General features: G+C 35.4%; 1 protein-coding gene across 2 annotated transcripts in view; it reads right to left on the bottom strand.

The window, feature by feature from the left end:
- Positions 1 to 6,509: 6,509 nt before the first annotated feature.
- Positions 6,510 to 15,669, bottom strand: part of ESCO2 (establishment of sister chromatid cohesion N-acetyltransferase 2) — a 31,823-nt gene continuing 22,663 nt past the window's right edge. For both annotated transcript variants that reach the window (XM_074210006.1, XM_074210007.1), the window contains 4 exons: positions 14,688 to 14,777; positions 13,400 to 13,543; positions 8,651 to 8,832; positions 6,510 to 7,458 (listed from right to left, as the gene is read on the bottom strand). In XM_074210006.1, coding sequence (XP_074066107.1) covers positions 7,326 to 7,458; positions 8,651 to 8,832; positions 13,400 to 13,543; positions 14,688 to 14,777 — 549 coding nt within the window. In that variant the 3' untranslated portion in view covers positions 6,510 to 7,325. The remainder of the gene's footprint in view (positions 7,459 to 8,650; positions 8,833 to 13,399; positions 13,544 to 14,687; positions 14,778 to 15,669) is intronic.

Genomic DNA, 15,669 nt, shown 5'->3' with positions numbered 1-15,669 from the left:
AACATTTTATTTGTTTTTTAATTATATACAATAGTAATATGTACCTATCATTTTTTGTAAGGTTTTGAATTTTACAATTTTCTCCCACTCTCCCTTCCCTCCCCCCCCCACAGAAGGACTGTCTGATAAGTTTTTACATTGTTTCCATGCTATACATTGATGTAAATTGAATGTTATAAGAGTAAACATAACCCGCCCCCCAAGATGAGAAACTTCAAGAATAGAGGCAAAAATAAAAATGTACTTCAGTCTGTGTTGATTCCAATGGCTCTGTTTCTGGGGTGAGTTGCTTTATCATAAGTCCACCAGAGAAGTTGCTTCAATATTTTTCCCACAGTTGCTATTACTAAGCAGTACCTCCACTCTTTCTCCCTGCTCTCGTTTATTCTATTCTTTCTCTTTCATCCTGGCCCTGTCCAAAAGTGTGTTGTATCTGAGTACCCTCTCCCTCGATCTTCCCTCTCTTCTATCACCTATTCCCCCCCTTCCCTTCCCTCATTCCCCCTTATCCCATCCCACCCACCCCTTTTTTTTTAGTTTTTGCAAGGCAATGGGGTTAAGTGACTTGCCCAAGGCCACACAGCAAGGTAATTATCAAGTGTCTGAGGCTGGATTTGAACTCAGGTACTACTAACTCCAGGGCCGATGCTCTATCCACTGCGCCACCTAGTTGCCCCCATCCCTTTCTTATTTTTCTCTAGGGTAAGATAGATTTCTATACCCTATTAAGTGTATATTATTTCCTCCCTGAGCCATTTCTGATGAGAATGAAGGCTCTCATTCCCCCTTGCCTTCCCCCCATTTCCATTCAATTGAAAAAAGCTTTCTCTTGACCCTTAGGTGAAATTTCTTAGTTTCTTCTTCATCTCTTTTTCCTTCCTCCCAGGACTTTATCACCCATTGACTCCATCTTTTTTACTATATTATACCATTATATTCTGCTCTTTCTTATGTCCTGTCTATATATACTCCTTCTAACAGCTCTTATAAATGAGAAAGTTCATATGAGTTATCAATATCTTCTTCCCATGCGGGAATACAAACAGTTCAATATCATTAAATTCCTCATAGTTAGTCCTCTTCCACTCCCTGTATGGTTCACCAGAGTCTTGTACTTGGAGATCAAACTTTCTGTTCATCTGTCATTGTTTCAATAGGAAAGTTTGAAAGTCCCGTTTCATTGAAAGTCTATCTTTTCCCCTGAAAGAGGATGTTCAGTTTTGCTGGGTAGTTGATTCTTGGTTGTAAACCAAGATCTTTTGCCTTCTGGAATATTATATTGCATTCCCTATGAGCCCTTAATGTGGATGCTACCAGATCCTGTGTAATCCTGACTATGGAGCCTCTGTAGTTGAATTGTTTGTTTCTGGCAACTTTTAGAATGTTCTTTTTGATTTGGGAGTTTTTGAATTTGGTTATGATATTCCTGGAAGTTTTTCTTTTGGATCTCTTTCAGGAGGTGATAGGTGAATTCCCTCAATTTCTCTTTTACCCCCCTCTGCTTCTAGGATCTCAGGGCAATTTTGCTGTATTATTTTTTTTAAGTGCTTTGGAAAGGCAATGGGGTTAAGTGGCTTGCCCAAGGCCACACAGCTAGGTAATCATTAAATGTCTGAGGCTGGATTTGAACTCAGGTACTCCCGACTCCAGGGCCCAGTGCTCTATCTACTGTGCCACCTAGCTGTATTATTTCTCAAAAAAATGAAGTCTAGGCTCTTTTCCTGGTCGTGACTTTCAGGTAGCCCAATAATTTTCAAATTATTCCTTCTGGATTTGTTTTCGAAGTTGGTTGTTTTTCCAATGAGATATTTCACATCCAATTTTTGGCTTTTTTGGAATTTTTATTTCTTCCTGATTGCTTGAAAAGTCATCAGCTTCCTTTAGTTCCATTCTATATTTGAAGGAGTTATTTTCTTCAGAGAGCTTTTTTATCTCCTTTTCCAGCTGACCAATTATGCTTTTTAAGGCATTCTTTTCCTCATTCACCCTCTGTTTTGCTTTTTCTATTTGACCTAAACTGGTTTTTAACATATTATTTTCTTCAGTGTTTTTTGTATTTCTTTCACCAAGCTGGTGATTTGGTTTTCATGATTTTTCTGCATTGCTCTCATTTCTCCTCCCAATTTTTCCTCCACCTCCCTTGCTTTTCAAGGTCTTTTTTGAGCTCATCCACAATCTGAGACCATTTTCTATTTCTCTTGGAGGTTTTGGATATGGAAGCTTCAATTTTGTCATCATCTGAGTATGTGTTTTGATCTTCCATGGGACTAAAGTAATTCTCTACAGTCAGATTCTTCTTTTTCTGTTGTTTACTCATTTCTTCAGCTCAAGACTAATTTCCAGCACTTCCAAGGCTTTGGGGTTGGGTTTTTTTGTGGGGGGACACCCCACTGGGACCTTTATTCCTCCAAGGTCTTTTGCTCTCTTGCTTGTGCTTTGATATGTAGATGGCCCCTGCCCTGGAGCTATAAGGAAGATCCTGCTATCTTAGTATGGGAGCCCAAACTGCAACCTGGATCTGTGTAGGCAAACAGCAGAGTTCTACTCTGAGGGAGAGCAGAGAAATCTCTGCAAACTTCCCTTACAGTCTCCAGGGGTGCAGGCTTTCTCCAGATTCTCGTTGCAGATTCTGCAGCCTGTGCTCCTCACTCCATACTTATTCTGGTGTAGCAGAGTTCTCTCCCTGACCCTTCAAGCTGTTGCCGGTGATCTCAGGGATGGGCTGGGCTGAGCTGCAGGCCACAGCTTTTTTCCCAACCCCTGGTCCTGGTGAAGCATACCTTTCCCGCAGAACTTCTAAGTTATCTTGGACTGGGAAAATGTATCACTCAGTCTTTCTGTGGGTTCTTCCCCTCTGAATTTTGGCTAGAGTCATCATTTGTTGGTTTTTTGCAGTTTGAGGGGAAGGAGTTCCTGGGAAATACTGCCTTCATGCCGCCATCTTGGCTCCGCCTCCAAGCATCTTATTTCTTATAGCAAGATAGCATTCCATCATAATCACATACTGCTGTTTGTTCAACTATTCCCCAATGGATGGGTATCCCCTCAATTTCCAATTCCTTGCCACCAGAAAAGATCAGCTATAAATATCCTTGTACATAAAATTCTTTTCCTTTTTGTCTTTCGTCTCTTTTGGAATACAGACTTGATAGTGGTATTGCTAGGTCAAAAAGGTATGCATGGTTTCATAGCCCTTTGACCATAGTTACAAATTGCTCTACAGAATTAAATCAATTCACAACTCCCATCAACAATGCATTAATGTCTCTTTCTCTACATTCCCTCAAACATTTGTCATTTTCTTTTTCTGTACTATTGGTCAATCTAATTAGGTATAAGGTAGTAAACTCAGAAATGTTTTTATCAATAGTGGAGTTCATTTTTTATAGTACAATGGTATACCATCACAATCATATACCACAACTTGGTCAGCCATTCCTCAAGTGGATCACCCTACAATTTCCAGTTCTTTTCTACCACAGAGAGCTACTATAAACATTTTATAACTTATGGGTTTTTTCCCCTTTTCCCTAATTATCTTCAGAAATAGATCAAGTAGTGATATTCCTGGGTATAGTAGTTTCATAATTTTTTGGCATAATTCCAGATTATTCTCCAAAATGGTTGGATCATTTCACAATTTCACCAACAATGAACGTGTCCTATTTCTTTCATATCCCCTCTAAGATGTCACTTCAAATATTTTAGCCAATCTAAGTAGAAGTAAAATGTTATCTCAAGGTTGATAATTTAAGAGAATTTTTTTCATGACTATAAATTGTTTTGCAATGGAAAATTCTGTTTATATTCTTTGACTATTAGGGAACAACTCATATTCAATAAAGTCCTATATTTTAGTTAAGACTGATAAACTATAATACCCCCCCCCAATTTTCAGATTTCCTTCTGATCTTGGTTTCATTTACACAAGCCTTTTTAATTTAATGTAATCAAAATTATCCATTTTACAGCTAACTTTGCTGTCCTTTATTCACAAATTGTTTGCTTATCCATAGTTTTCAAGTGCCCCATTTAGTACAGCCCCCTAAATAATCCCTTCTATAAAACCAACAAATGGACTTTTACTTGAAGAGTTCTGAGTAGGAACTTAACTCCCAAATAATAGTAAGATTTCAATATATTTGTTATTTTTCCCCCTTTGTCTTTAAAAATGCTATGTTCTATAGGATACCTCTCTGGGAGGAATAAAGTACTGGGGGGGAAAATATGTAGTAAACAAAATAAATCAATAAAATGAAAATCTAGGTTGCAAAAATAGGCTACCTCTATACTAGTGATTTAGCAAATTGCCTAGTACATAAGCATTAAATAAACAATAGATTTATTAAACAGAAGAGTTGCATTATCATTTTTATTTTGTGGAGTGTATTTTAAATATATATTAAAATTAATGTTTTAAAAATGCTAAGTTTCTTTTCTTTTTAAAAATCTTTGAATGTTGTGAATCCATTTAGAATGTATTGTGGAATATAGTGGCAGGTTTAGTCTAAGCACAATTCTCTATTTTCCAATTTTTCTAGCAGCTTTCATCAGTTTTTTTCCTTGGGAAATATTTTTTCCTACTTTATCAAATATTGGATCATTGAATTTCATTGCTCTATTGTTTAACAATGGTTTTGAAGATTTGAGTTTAACAATACCTTACATTATGATGTATGGAAGTTTGCAAACATGTATAGTTAAGATAAACAAATTCCTGCAGTAGCTGTATTCCAAAAAAAAAATTGTTTCCATCAGTCTCTTTCTGGAAAATGGGTAGCATGTTACATCTTAAAGTCTTTTGGAATTGTGACTGGTCAGTCTTTCAATATTGTATAAGTTGTTCTGTTCCCTTTACATTAATTCATTCAAGTCTTTAAACTTTGTTCAAATTCCATGGTTCTTTATCTGGATACAGATGGTATTCTCCATTGCAGACAGCCCCAAATTGTCCCTGATTGTTGCACTGATGGAATGAGGAGTCCATCAAGGTTGATCATCACCCCCATGTTGCTGTTAGGGTGGACAGTGCTTTTCTGGTTCTGCTCATCTCACTCAGCATCAGTTCATGCAAATCCCTCCAGGCTTCCCTGAATTCCCGTCCCTCCTGGTTTCTAATAGAACAATAGTGTTCTATGACATACATATACCAGTTTGCTAAGCCATTCCCCAATTGAAGGATATTTACTTGATTTCCAATTCTTTGCCACCACAAACAGGGCTGCTATGAATATTTTTGTACAAGTGATGTTTTTACCCTTTTAATGTTACCTTTTTCTAAACTTTTTGATCTCTGGGGGAATGAATTATAGGCATGGTAGCAGTATAACTACATGAAATTCCAGCATTTTAGTAAGTTTTGGGGCATAGTTCTAAATTGCTTTCAAAAATGGTTGGAACACATTGGGTGATGTTGAACCATGCAGACTTGTTCAAGTCAGCAGTACAATAATCATAATAAATCTAAATCTAAAAACAATAAATCTAAAAGCCTTGTGATGGAAAATAGCCATATTCAAAGAAGAAACTAGGGAGTATTTAAATATAGACTAAAGCTTACTATCTTCAATTTTTAAAAGTTGACTTATGTGTTATGTGGTTTTTTTCCCCCGTTTTCTTCCATTTAGATTTGATTCTTTACATGATTAATATGGATCTAGGTTTAGCATCATTATACAACAAAGTCTATAATAAATTTCTTTCTGTAAAGGAAGAGGAGAGAGGAAGAGGAAGAAATTTAAAACTCAAAAATCTTAGGGTGGCTAGGTGGCACAGTAGATAGAGCACTGCTCTGGAGTCAGGAGTACCTGAGTTCAAATCCAGCCTCAGACACTTAGTTGTGTGGCCTTGGGCAAGCCACTTAACCCCACTGCCTTGCAAAAACCTAAAAAAAAAATCTTGCAAAAAAAAATGACTGTTGAAAACTATCATTACACATAGTTGGAAAAATAAAATATTTAAATTTAAAATGGTTGGACTAATGAATGTTGAAAACTATTTTTCATATAATTGGAAAGAGAAAGGTTGGATCAGTTTATCAATCTACCAACAGTTGTATTAGGATACTTTCCCCACAGACCCTACAATTTTTGACATTTTCCTTTTTTAATTGTCATTGTGTGGGATGCGCAGCAGAAAAATGTGCATTTTTCCAATTATTCTTATTAGTTTTTAAGTATTAGCTGGATGATCAATTATTTAATATTGTAGAGAAGGAAATCTTGTTTCACAACAGGTTTGTGGGCTTTCCCCCACTTTTTTGGTGAGCTATGTCACAGAACCTTATAGAAAATTTTCAAGTACCCCATCTTGTCCAGCCCCCTAAATAATTCCTTCTATAAAACCAACAAATGGGCTTTGTTGGGGGAAACACTTGCTGTTGTTTCCAACAAGTTAAGTACATATTATTGTCTCACCCTTAAGTTACATTTACTTATTTACTAAGCAAACAATTGTTAGTCTAGTTGGAAACTTAAAAAAAAAGAATCACTAAAATATCAAGAAAGTTTTTATTTTAATTAAATGTATTTTAACAAGCTATTTCTAAATATCAGTGCAGAAAACACCAAAATTCACCTTGAAAAGACATAAGCAAACTTATTTACACCTTTCATAATTTCCTCTAAACATAATATCACCTGAAGAGATACTGAAATATTCAATCTTATAAAGTACATTTCACCAGTTTAAGATTCTTAACAAAGTAAGGTGCATTTAAAGATGAAAAAAAAATTAATGGAATTTTAAGTTGTCTTAAGTAAACAATTACAAATTTATTAAAGCACAAGTAGCACAAACTGTCAAATTTTCACTTGATTTAAATTATGGAAATTACAATTACTAACAAGTTAAACTTGATGAATCAATTCAACACACATTTGGTTTATTTCAGATGTTTCTCGATAGCATTAAAGCATCTAAAACGTGTCAAAAAGTTTTTATATTTACCTGGAAGATATTAGAAATTTGAACCATAATTTAATGAGCATAAAAAATTCTCTCAATATAACAAACCACTCTAATCAAATGGCTATACTGTTTACTAAAACTTAATCCCTCATTTCTAGAGACTCAATACTATGAAAAAGCAAATACTTTTTGTCAAACTTTCTCTTTGCATCAAAAGGCAAGAGAGATAATCGTTTTTTACAATCATAGCCAGGCACTAAAAAATGATAAATCAGAAAACAAGTCATCCTGTTACAAATTTTTTAATAATTTGGATCTTAGGGGGAAAAAAGGATAAATTTGTTCTCTGATTCACTAATTTAATAAATAAAAACTGCTAAATAAGCTTTAATATTTTTGAGTATAGCTAAACTTGTCTAACTAATAAAATTATATACAAGGAAGTTGGGTGTGTTGCAGTATTTGGTCGCAAATAATTTGCCATCTGGTGTTGGATCAGAAAAGGCTATTTCATTGGTACTCAGAAAGCAGCCAAACATGAAGTAATTCCTAAAATAGAGAAGGAAAAAACAAAAAGAAGTCTCATTGGAAACAACTTACATTATTTAACAACCACTAAAGGAAATCATTTTGGATCACAAAATCAGTTGGAAGGCATATGGAACACATCTAGCCCAATATTTCTTTCTTTACCTTTATAGGAATTCCCTCTACAGCATGCTCACAAATGGTTATCCACTTTTAGGACAAGTGCAAGGACTTCTAGGTGAGGAGGATCCACACTCTCCTGAGAAAACCTGTTCCCTTTCTTTAGTTGTATTGAAGTTGGCCAAGAAAAAATGAAATTAACAGAACTATAGCAGATTCTAGATAATTTGAAGAAATAGGAGCTCATGTTGAAATGCATAAGCAAAAATATTTAATCTAACTCCAGCATCTACGAGTCTAAATTCATTTATGTAGTAAAACTTATTTGAATTCTATATCTCACTTGTATTCTTTCAATCCTTTCCTCTGTCCAAGGAACTATTAAGAGGACAATGATCACAAATGAAGAGGAAAGGGAAAAATGAGTGCCCTGAATTACTCATAGAAAAAATATTATGACTTCCTAACAGAGCTGATTATATTCCATTGGCTGCACAATTTTAGGGTAGAGAAGGCAGTGGATTCATCCCATCGAGGATGTAGTTTAACATTATGTTAAACTTTTCCTTTTTTTATATAAAGAAAGTCAATTAGGGGCGGCTAGGTGGTGTAGTGGATAAAGCACTGGCCCTGGAGTCAGGAGTACCTGAGTTCAAATCCAGTCTCAGACACTTAATAATAATTACCTAGCTGTGTGGCCTTGGGCAAGCCACTTAACCCTGTTTGCCTTGCAAAAACCTAACAAAAAATTGAGTTAGAAAGTCAATTAAAATTAAGTATAGATATCTCTTTATTTTTAGACTGCAAATATTTTCAAACAGCAAAACAAAAAAAGTATTCCTGGGGACCAGGACTGGGACTCTCTCTGTGCTTCTGTCGGTAGGTTGTACTTAAGAAATTTTCACAAAAAATACGAAGTCCATAAAAACAAACAAACACAATATAGTCAGATAGCCGCTTCTCTGGTGTCCTTTACTTAGCTTGGAGTGGGGGCAAACCTGTCTGATAAAAAGTGGGAGAGAGGAATAGGGCAACTTCCCTGAATCCACCTGCATCTCTGGGCTCCCTCCAACCCCTTCTTTCTCCTCCTTACCGGACAGTATCCACCAATCGACGGGCAATGCCCTTTCTTCTCATCAGGCTAAAGACCCAGATCCGACTGATCCCACAGAGCGCTGGTTCTGGGGTGCTGGAACACTGCCAGGCTCGCTGGTTGTGAAACATTTGCTGGTTTGGAGAGTCTGCATTAGTTGGTTCAGTTAGGACACGGAAGGCCTGTGACAGACACACAGAAGTTTCTTGGTAGCTAATGTTGCAACAAGCACTATTATTTCTTAGTATACTAATAATGACAATGATAGTAACTAGCATCTACAAAGCACTTTGAAATTTGCTAAGAGTTTTACAATTATTATGTCATTTGATTTTCAGAACAACCTTTGGAGATAGGGACTATAATCTCCATTTTAAAGATGAGGAAACCAAAGGAGAGAGAGATTAAGTGACTTGCCCAGAGTCACACAGCGTGTTTGAGGCCAAATCTGAACTCAGGCTCTGACTCTTAGACTCTTTGTTTTCTGCATACTGCTCCTGCTAGTTGCTTCATTTCTTTTTATCTTCCTGAAAATTAGATCCAGAACCAATCCTGTTACAAAAGCTGCTGCTTCCATTGGTTATATAAACTAGGACTTCTTGTTCCAATCTCTAAGTTACATGACTTAATCATATCTATACCAAAGCTAATGCTAATAAAAAAAAAAGTTGCAGGGTTGATATATATATTCCATATTACTGAAAATTCTATGTTAAAACTGATTTAGAGGGTGGCTAGGTAGCACAGTGGATAGAGCACTAGCCCTGGAGTCAGGAGTACCTGAGTTCAAATCCAGCCTCAGACACTTAATAATTGCCTAGCTGTGTGGCCTTGGGCAAGCCACTTAACCCCATTTACCTTGCAAAACAAAACAAAACACCTGATTTTAGTTGCTTTTTTCTAATAAATAATTATTTTTGAAAAAAATAATTCTAATAATTATTTTTGCAAAATAAGAAGCCCAATTTTAATAAAAGGTAACAGCCAGTATTAATTCTCCTAATATTTTTTTGAAAGGATCAAAAAGGTATATGGATAAGTCAGTCACATTCCACTAGTTATCATGTAAATATTAAAACAACCAAGTTGGGAATGTTTCCTTAAATGTTCACTGTCCAAAAAAAAAAGTCTACTCTTGCTCTGATTCTTTGTGTCCAGGGAGGTGTAGAACATGAAAACAGAAGAAAGAAGAAAGAGGTTAAAATGACATGTATTTGTGTGTCTTTATAGAAAATGATTAGATACGTAGATATAAGTATAGATATAAAACATGTAAAATACATTTTTATTCTTCAAAATATTAATACTTATTTTCAAAGAAAAATTGCATTTTCTTCACATTGTGTATGTCTGTGTATATACCCTGAGAAACACTGTCACAGGTGAAAACTGAGTGTCAGATGGCCCAAAGAGGCAAACCAGAGGTGCATGGATTGTAAAGAAGTCAGAGGTTGAAAAATCCCCTATAAAACAATTTTTACAACTAGTATTTCTGACAAAGGATTCTTTTCTATTTTAGAGAATTGAATCAAATTTATTAGGAAAATCAAGCCACTCCCCAATTGACAAATGGTCAAAGGAAGTGCAAAGGCAATTTACAGATGAGGAAATCAAAGCTAACCATAGTCATATAAAAAAATTGCTCTAAATCATTAGTGATTGGAGAAATGCAAATTAAAGCAGCTCTGTGGTATCATCTTACACCTATCAGATTGGCCAGTATGATCAGAATCGATAATGTCCAATGGTGGAAGGGATGCGGGAAATCTGGGACACTAATACACTGTTGGTGGAGCTGTGAACTCATCCAACCTTTCTGGAGAGCAATCTGGAATTATATCCAAAAGGCAATAAAAAATGTGCATACTCTTTTATCTAGCAATACCACTACTGGGTCTATACTCTGAAGAGATCACGCAAAAGGGCAAAAACACAATTCATACAAAAATATTCATAGCAGCTCTGTTTGTGGTGGCAAAGAACTGAAAATTGAGTGAATGTCCATCAATTGGGGAATGGCTTAACAAATTGTGGTATATGTAACTTATGGAACACTATTGTTCTATTAGAAAACAAGAGGGATGGGTTTTCAGAGAAGCCTGGGAAGACTTGACTTGCATGACCTGATGTTGAGCAAGATAAGCAGAACCAGAACAACAGTGTACACCATAACAGCAACATGGGGGTGATAATCAACCTTAATGAACTTGCTCATTCCATCAATGTAATAATCAGGGACAATTTTAGAGTATCTGTGAAGGAGAATACCATCTGTTAGTCTTTACTTTGTTTCCATGTCATACATTGATCCAAATTGAGTGTGATGAGAGAGAAATCATATCCTTAAGAGACAAAAAGTCTAAGAGATAACAAGATTAGACAATAAAATATCAATTTTCCCCCCCTGTATTAAAGGGAATAGTCCTTGAACTTTGTTCAAACTCCATGGTTCTTTATCTGGATACAGGCAGACGCCCAAAATTGTCCCTGATCGTTGCACTGATGGAATGAGCGAGTCCATCAAGTTTGATCATCGCCCCCATGTTGCTGTTAGGGTGTATAGTGTTTTTCTGGTTCTGCTCATTTTGCTCAGCATCAGGTCATGCAAATCCCTCCAGGCTTCCCTGAATTCCCATCCCTCCTGATTTTTGTACAAGTGATGTTTTTACCCTTTTTCATCATTTCTTCAGGGTATAGACCCAGTAGTGGTATTGCTGGATCAAAGGGTATGCACATTTTTGTTGCCTTTTGGGCATAGTTCCAAATTTCTCTTCAGAAAGGTTAGATGAGTTCACAGCTCCACCAACAGTGTAATAGTGTCCCAGATTTCTCACAACCCTCCCAACAATGATCATTATCCTTTCTGGTCATATTGGCCAGTCTGAGAGGTGTGAGGTAGTACCTCAGAGAAGCTTTAATTTGCATTTCTCTAATAATTAATGATTACAGCAATTTTTCATATGACTATGGATTGCTTCGATCTCATCAGTAAATTGCCTTTGCATATCCTTTGACCATTTGTCAACTGGAGAATGGCTTTAAAAAAGACTCAGTTCTCTGTATATTTTAGAAATGAGTCCTTTGTCAGAATCATTAGTTGTAAAGATTGTTTCCCAACTTACTACATTTCTTTTGATCTTGGTTACAGCAGTTTTATCTATGCAAAAGCTATTTAATTTAATGTAATCAAAATCATCTAGCTTGTTTTTGGTGATGTTCTCTATATCTTCCTTAGTCATAAACTGCTCCCTTTTCCATAGATCTGACAGGTAAACCTTGATCTTCTAATTTGCTTATAGTATTGTTTTTTTATGTCTAAATCCTGTATCCATTTGGATCTTATCTTGGTGTAGGGTGTGAGGTGTTGGTCTAATCTAAGTTTCTTCCATACTAACTTCCAATTTTCCCAACAGTTTTTATCAAAGAGAGAATTTTTATCCCAATAGCTGGACTCTTTGGATTTATCAAACAGCAGATTACTATAATCATTTCCTGCTATTGTACCTAGTCTATTCCACTGGTCCACTACTCTTTTTCTCAGCCAATACCAAACAGTTTTGATGACTGATGTTTTATAATATAATTTTAGATCAGGTAGGACTAAGGCCCCTTTCTTTTGTACTTTTTTCACTAAATCCTTGGAAATTCTTGACTTTTTATTTCTTCATAAGTAAAATTCAAAGCCTTAAGGAAAATGATAGGTGGAAACTACTATTGTATGTAACTGGAAAACAAAATATTAATAAAAACAAACAAAAAAGAAAGATCTCGTATATGGCAAAAATATTTATAAAAGCACTTTCAATAGTGGCAGAAAAGCAGATACAAGTAGATGGGCATTGATTAAGGATTGGCTAGACAAATTGTAGTCCATAAATGTAAGGAAATGATTGTGTCACAAATAAGGAATATTTAGACTCATTATGAACCAATAGCAGGATTAAGAAGCAGAAATAGGAAAACAAGTAACATAATGACAACAATATTGTAAATAGAAAGAACAACATAAAAGGAAACTGATGGGTATGCATTTTACTGACTAAGCTTGGGCATTGAATAAAAGTTTTAAAAATGCAGCTCTCCTTCATTGCAGAGGTGGAATATTTATGTATCTCGGGCCAGCTCTACCACTTGGCCTATACCCCAAAGAAATTTAAAAAAATAAAATAACTAAGGAGTGCAAGAATGCAGGGATGGGCACAGCAAAAAACATGGAGAGAAGAGATAAAATATTCATTCTCCTTCATGCATTTAAGTAACCTGGAAAAGTAGAAGCCAGGCTGTAAAAATCTTTAAAGCCAAATAGAGGCATTTGTATTTGCCCCTAGAAGAACTGGAAGTCATTAGAATCTACTAAACCAGAAGGATGGGGGTGAATTTGAGATTTTGGAAAATCACTTTGGCAGATGTGTGGAGAGACTTGAAGCCAGAAGACCAACCCAACAACGTGTGAGGAGTTTTGGTGGTAATAGATTAAGGTAATTTTCAGAAGTAATAATACCAAATTATTGGCAGTCAGACTTGGACTATTTTTAAATTCAACTTAAAAAATAATTATAGTGCAAGGAGCAGCTACATGGTAAAGTGGATCAAGGCTCTAGCCCTGAATGAGAAGGAACTGAGCTTAAATCCAGCCTTATATACTTAGTGTATTACCCTGGTAAGTCACTTAACCCAGATTGCCTCTTCACACTGTACCACACCCTTCCCACCTTCCAATCATAATATAAGTTTAAAAGATATACATACTTGTTTGATTGGCTCAGCAATTAAACATCCAACTACTTTCTTTTCATCAGATATGTAGAGGAAGGTTTTAATTTTGCTTGGATAGTTTAGGATAACTTGCTTATATCCTAGTTCATTATCTACAAGTTCACGGACATCTTCTGCCTATTGAGAGTTGTTGGAGCAAGAAGTCAAGTTACTATTATATATTTAATAAACTATCAAAGCAGAATAAAAATGTGAGATATGTATAAAAGTGCTTCTTAGAAATAAATCAATGATTTTCCTTTACTCTAAACAGCATATTAAGGAAAGAATGAAATGCTTTCCTAGCCACTCAAAAGCCCATTTTCCACAAATCATTATTGCAAAATATGAAATGTTATTTTTTAATAACTGAAGTTTGAGAAGGTTAAGAAGCACAGCTGAACTTCAAGGGGTTCCTTTAGTTATGTTCTACAGACTTCAGTGTAAAGATTGTCATCCTTACAGAGCACTGAGCAAAGTTATCATTTTACATTTAGAAAGTAAAGTTGATTTAATGTTACTTTCTTGAAAAAAGAAGGATTTTAAAAGGTCAAATTTTATCCCTTTCACACTAATGTTCTATTAGTGGAGCTGTGAATTGATTCAACCATTCTGGAAAGCAAAACTTTCCCAAAGGGCAAAACATCTGTTCAAACCCTCAGATCCAGTAATACTATTACTAGGTCTTTAGCCCAAAGAGATAATAAAAAAAAAAAATGGGGAAAATCTCTTATGTTCAAAAATATTTTTAGCAGTTTGTTACAGTGGCAAAGAATTAGAAAATTGAAGGGATGCCCATCAATTGAGAAATGGTTAAACAAGCTATGGTATATGAATGTTATGGAGTAATGGGCAGCCAGAATTTTGAGAAGCCTGGAAAGACTTGCATGATGCCGATACTGAATGATCAGAATTAAGACCACATTGTGAGATGATCAACACTAATGGACACAACTCCTCTCAGCAAATTTAGTGATCAAGGACACTTGAGAGACCTGCTATTGGCAAAGCCATCCAATTTAGAGAAAAAACTTTGAATGCAGAGCAAAGCACTGTACTTTTTTTTCTTTCTCATGTTCCCCCCCACTTAGTTCAAATTCCTCATTCACAATATGACTAATATGGAATTATGTTAAACATTATTGTACATGTACAACTTTTCCCAGATTGCCATGGAGATGGGTGGTAGGAATATATGGAACTAATAAACTTGCAAATAAATGTGGAAAACTACCTTTGCATATAATTGGGAAAATAAAAAAATAAAAATAAAATTTTATACCTTTCGAATAGCATATTTTGGGTCACTAGGAAGTACTAATATAATCTTGCCATCCCAAAATTCTGCCACAATACGTTCTTTCTTCCAACCCTGCCAAGATAAAAATGTCTAATTAATGAAAAGTAACATTAGTGATTAGTGATCCTTTTACATTAAAAAGTAAAACTCAACCATTCAGGAATTTGTACATATTATCAAGAGGGCAAATGTGAACAATTTTAGGATACTTACAAAATTAAGAGATGTTTAATGAAGCACTCACTTAGGACTTGGTGAAAATCAGTAGTTCCAAAGTTCACCATTATTGACTATTAAATGGTAACCCCATATAACAGTCAGTTCCTAGTTCCAGTACTTTAACCTGAGGTGTTATTGAAATCTCCATTAATAAAAGACAAGATAAATAGGCCATACCCTCAGTTCTGAACTGGTATGTCTTTAACCAGCCCCCCTTGCAGCTTTTGAGTTTTTATATCCCTAAAGAAAGTTGGATGGAAAAATCATAAATAATACTTAAGGGATCCATTTATTCTGAAACACCTTAGAAGGAGGCAGGGGCTGGGAAAAACTTGTATATATGTATTTTTAGCAGTGGACTCAAAGAGTTAAGATTCAAATTCTTATCATATACTTGAGTTTTACATTTCTGCTTTTATATATGGGAGAGGCAGCTCTCCACATATGCCTTCCATTTTATGCCAAATTTTATCCTTTAAAAATCACCATTAAAGGCAAATTAACAACTTCTCCAATACTATTCGTTTAGCTCAAATAGAACATGACGAATACTTTACCCTGCTGGAGAAAACGTTCATTCTTGTTTGAAAATACTAATGCAATTTTCATTATTTAATTGTCATATTGAACCATCTCTAATATGTATGTGGGAAGGGTCTATAAGAATTCTGTAAAACTGACAAAGTGAAGGAGAAATTACTAAGGTGAATTGACAATGGTTAAAGAAGGGAAAGGCAGTAAGAAT

The sequence above is a fragment of the Macrotis lagotis genome, chromosome 1, assembly GCF_037893015.1.
Source record: "Macrotis lagotis isolate mMagLag1 chromosome 1, bilby.v1.9.chrom.fasta, whole genome shotgun sequence".
NCBI classification, from domain to species: Eukaryota; Metazoa; Chordata; class Mammalia; order Peramelemorphia; family Peramelidae; genus Macrotis; species Macrotis lagotis.
Note: the sequence above shows the minus strand (reverse complement) of the source record. Positions and strands in the feature narration are given on the sequence as shown.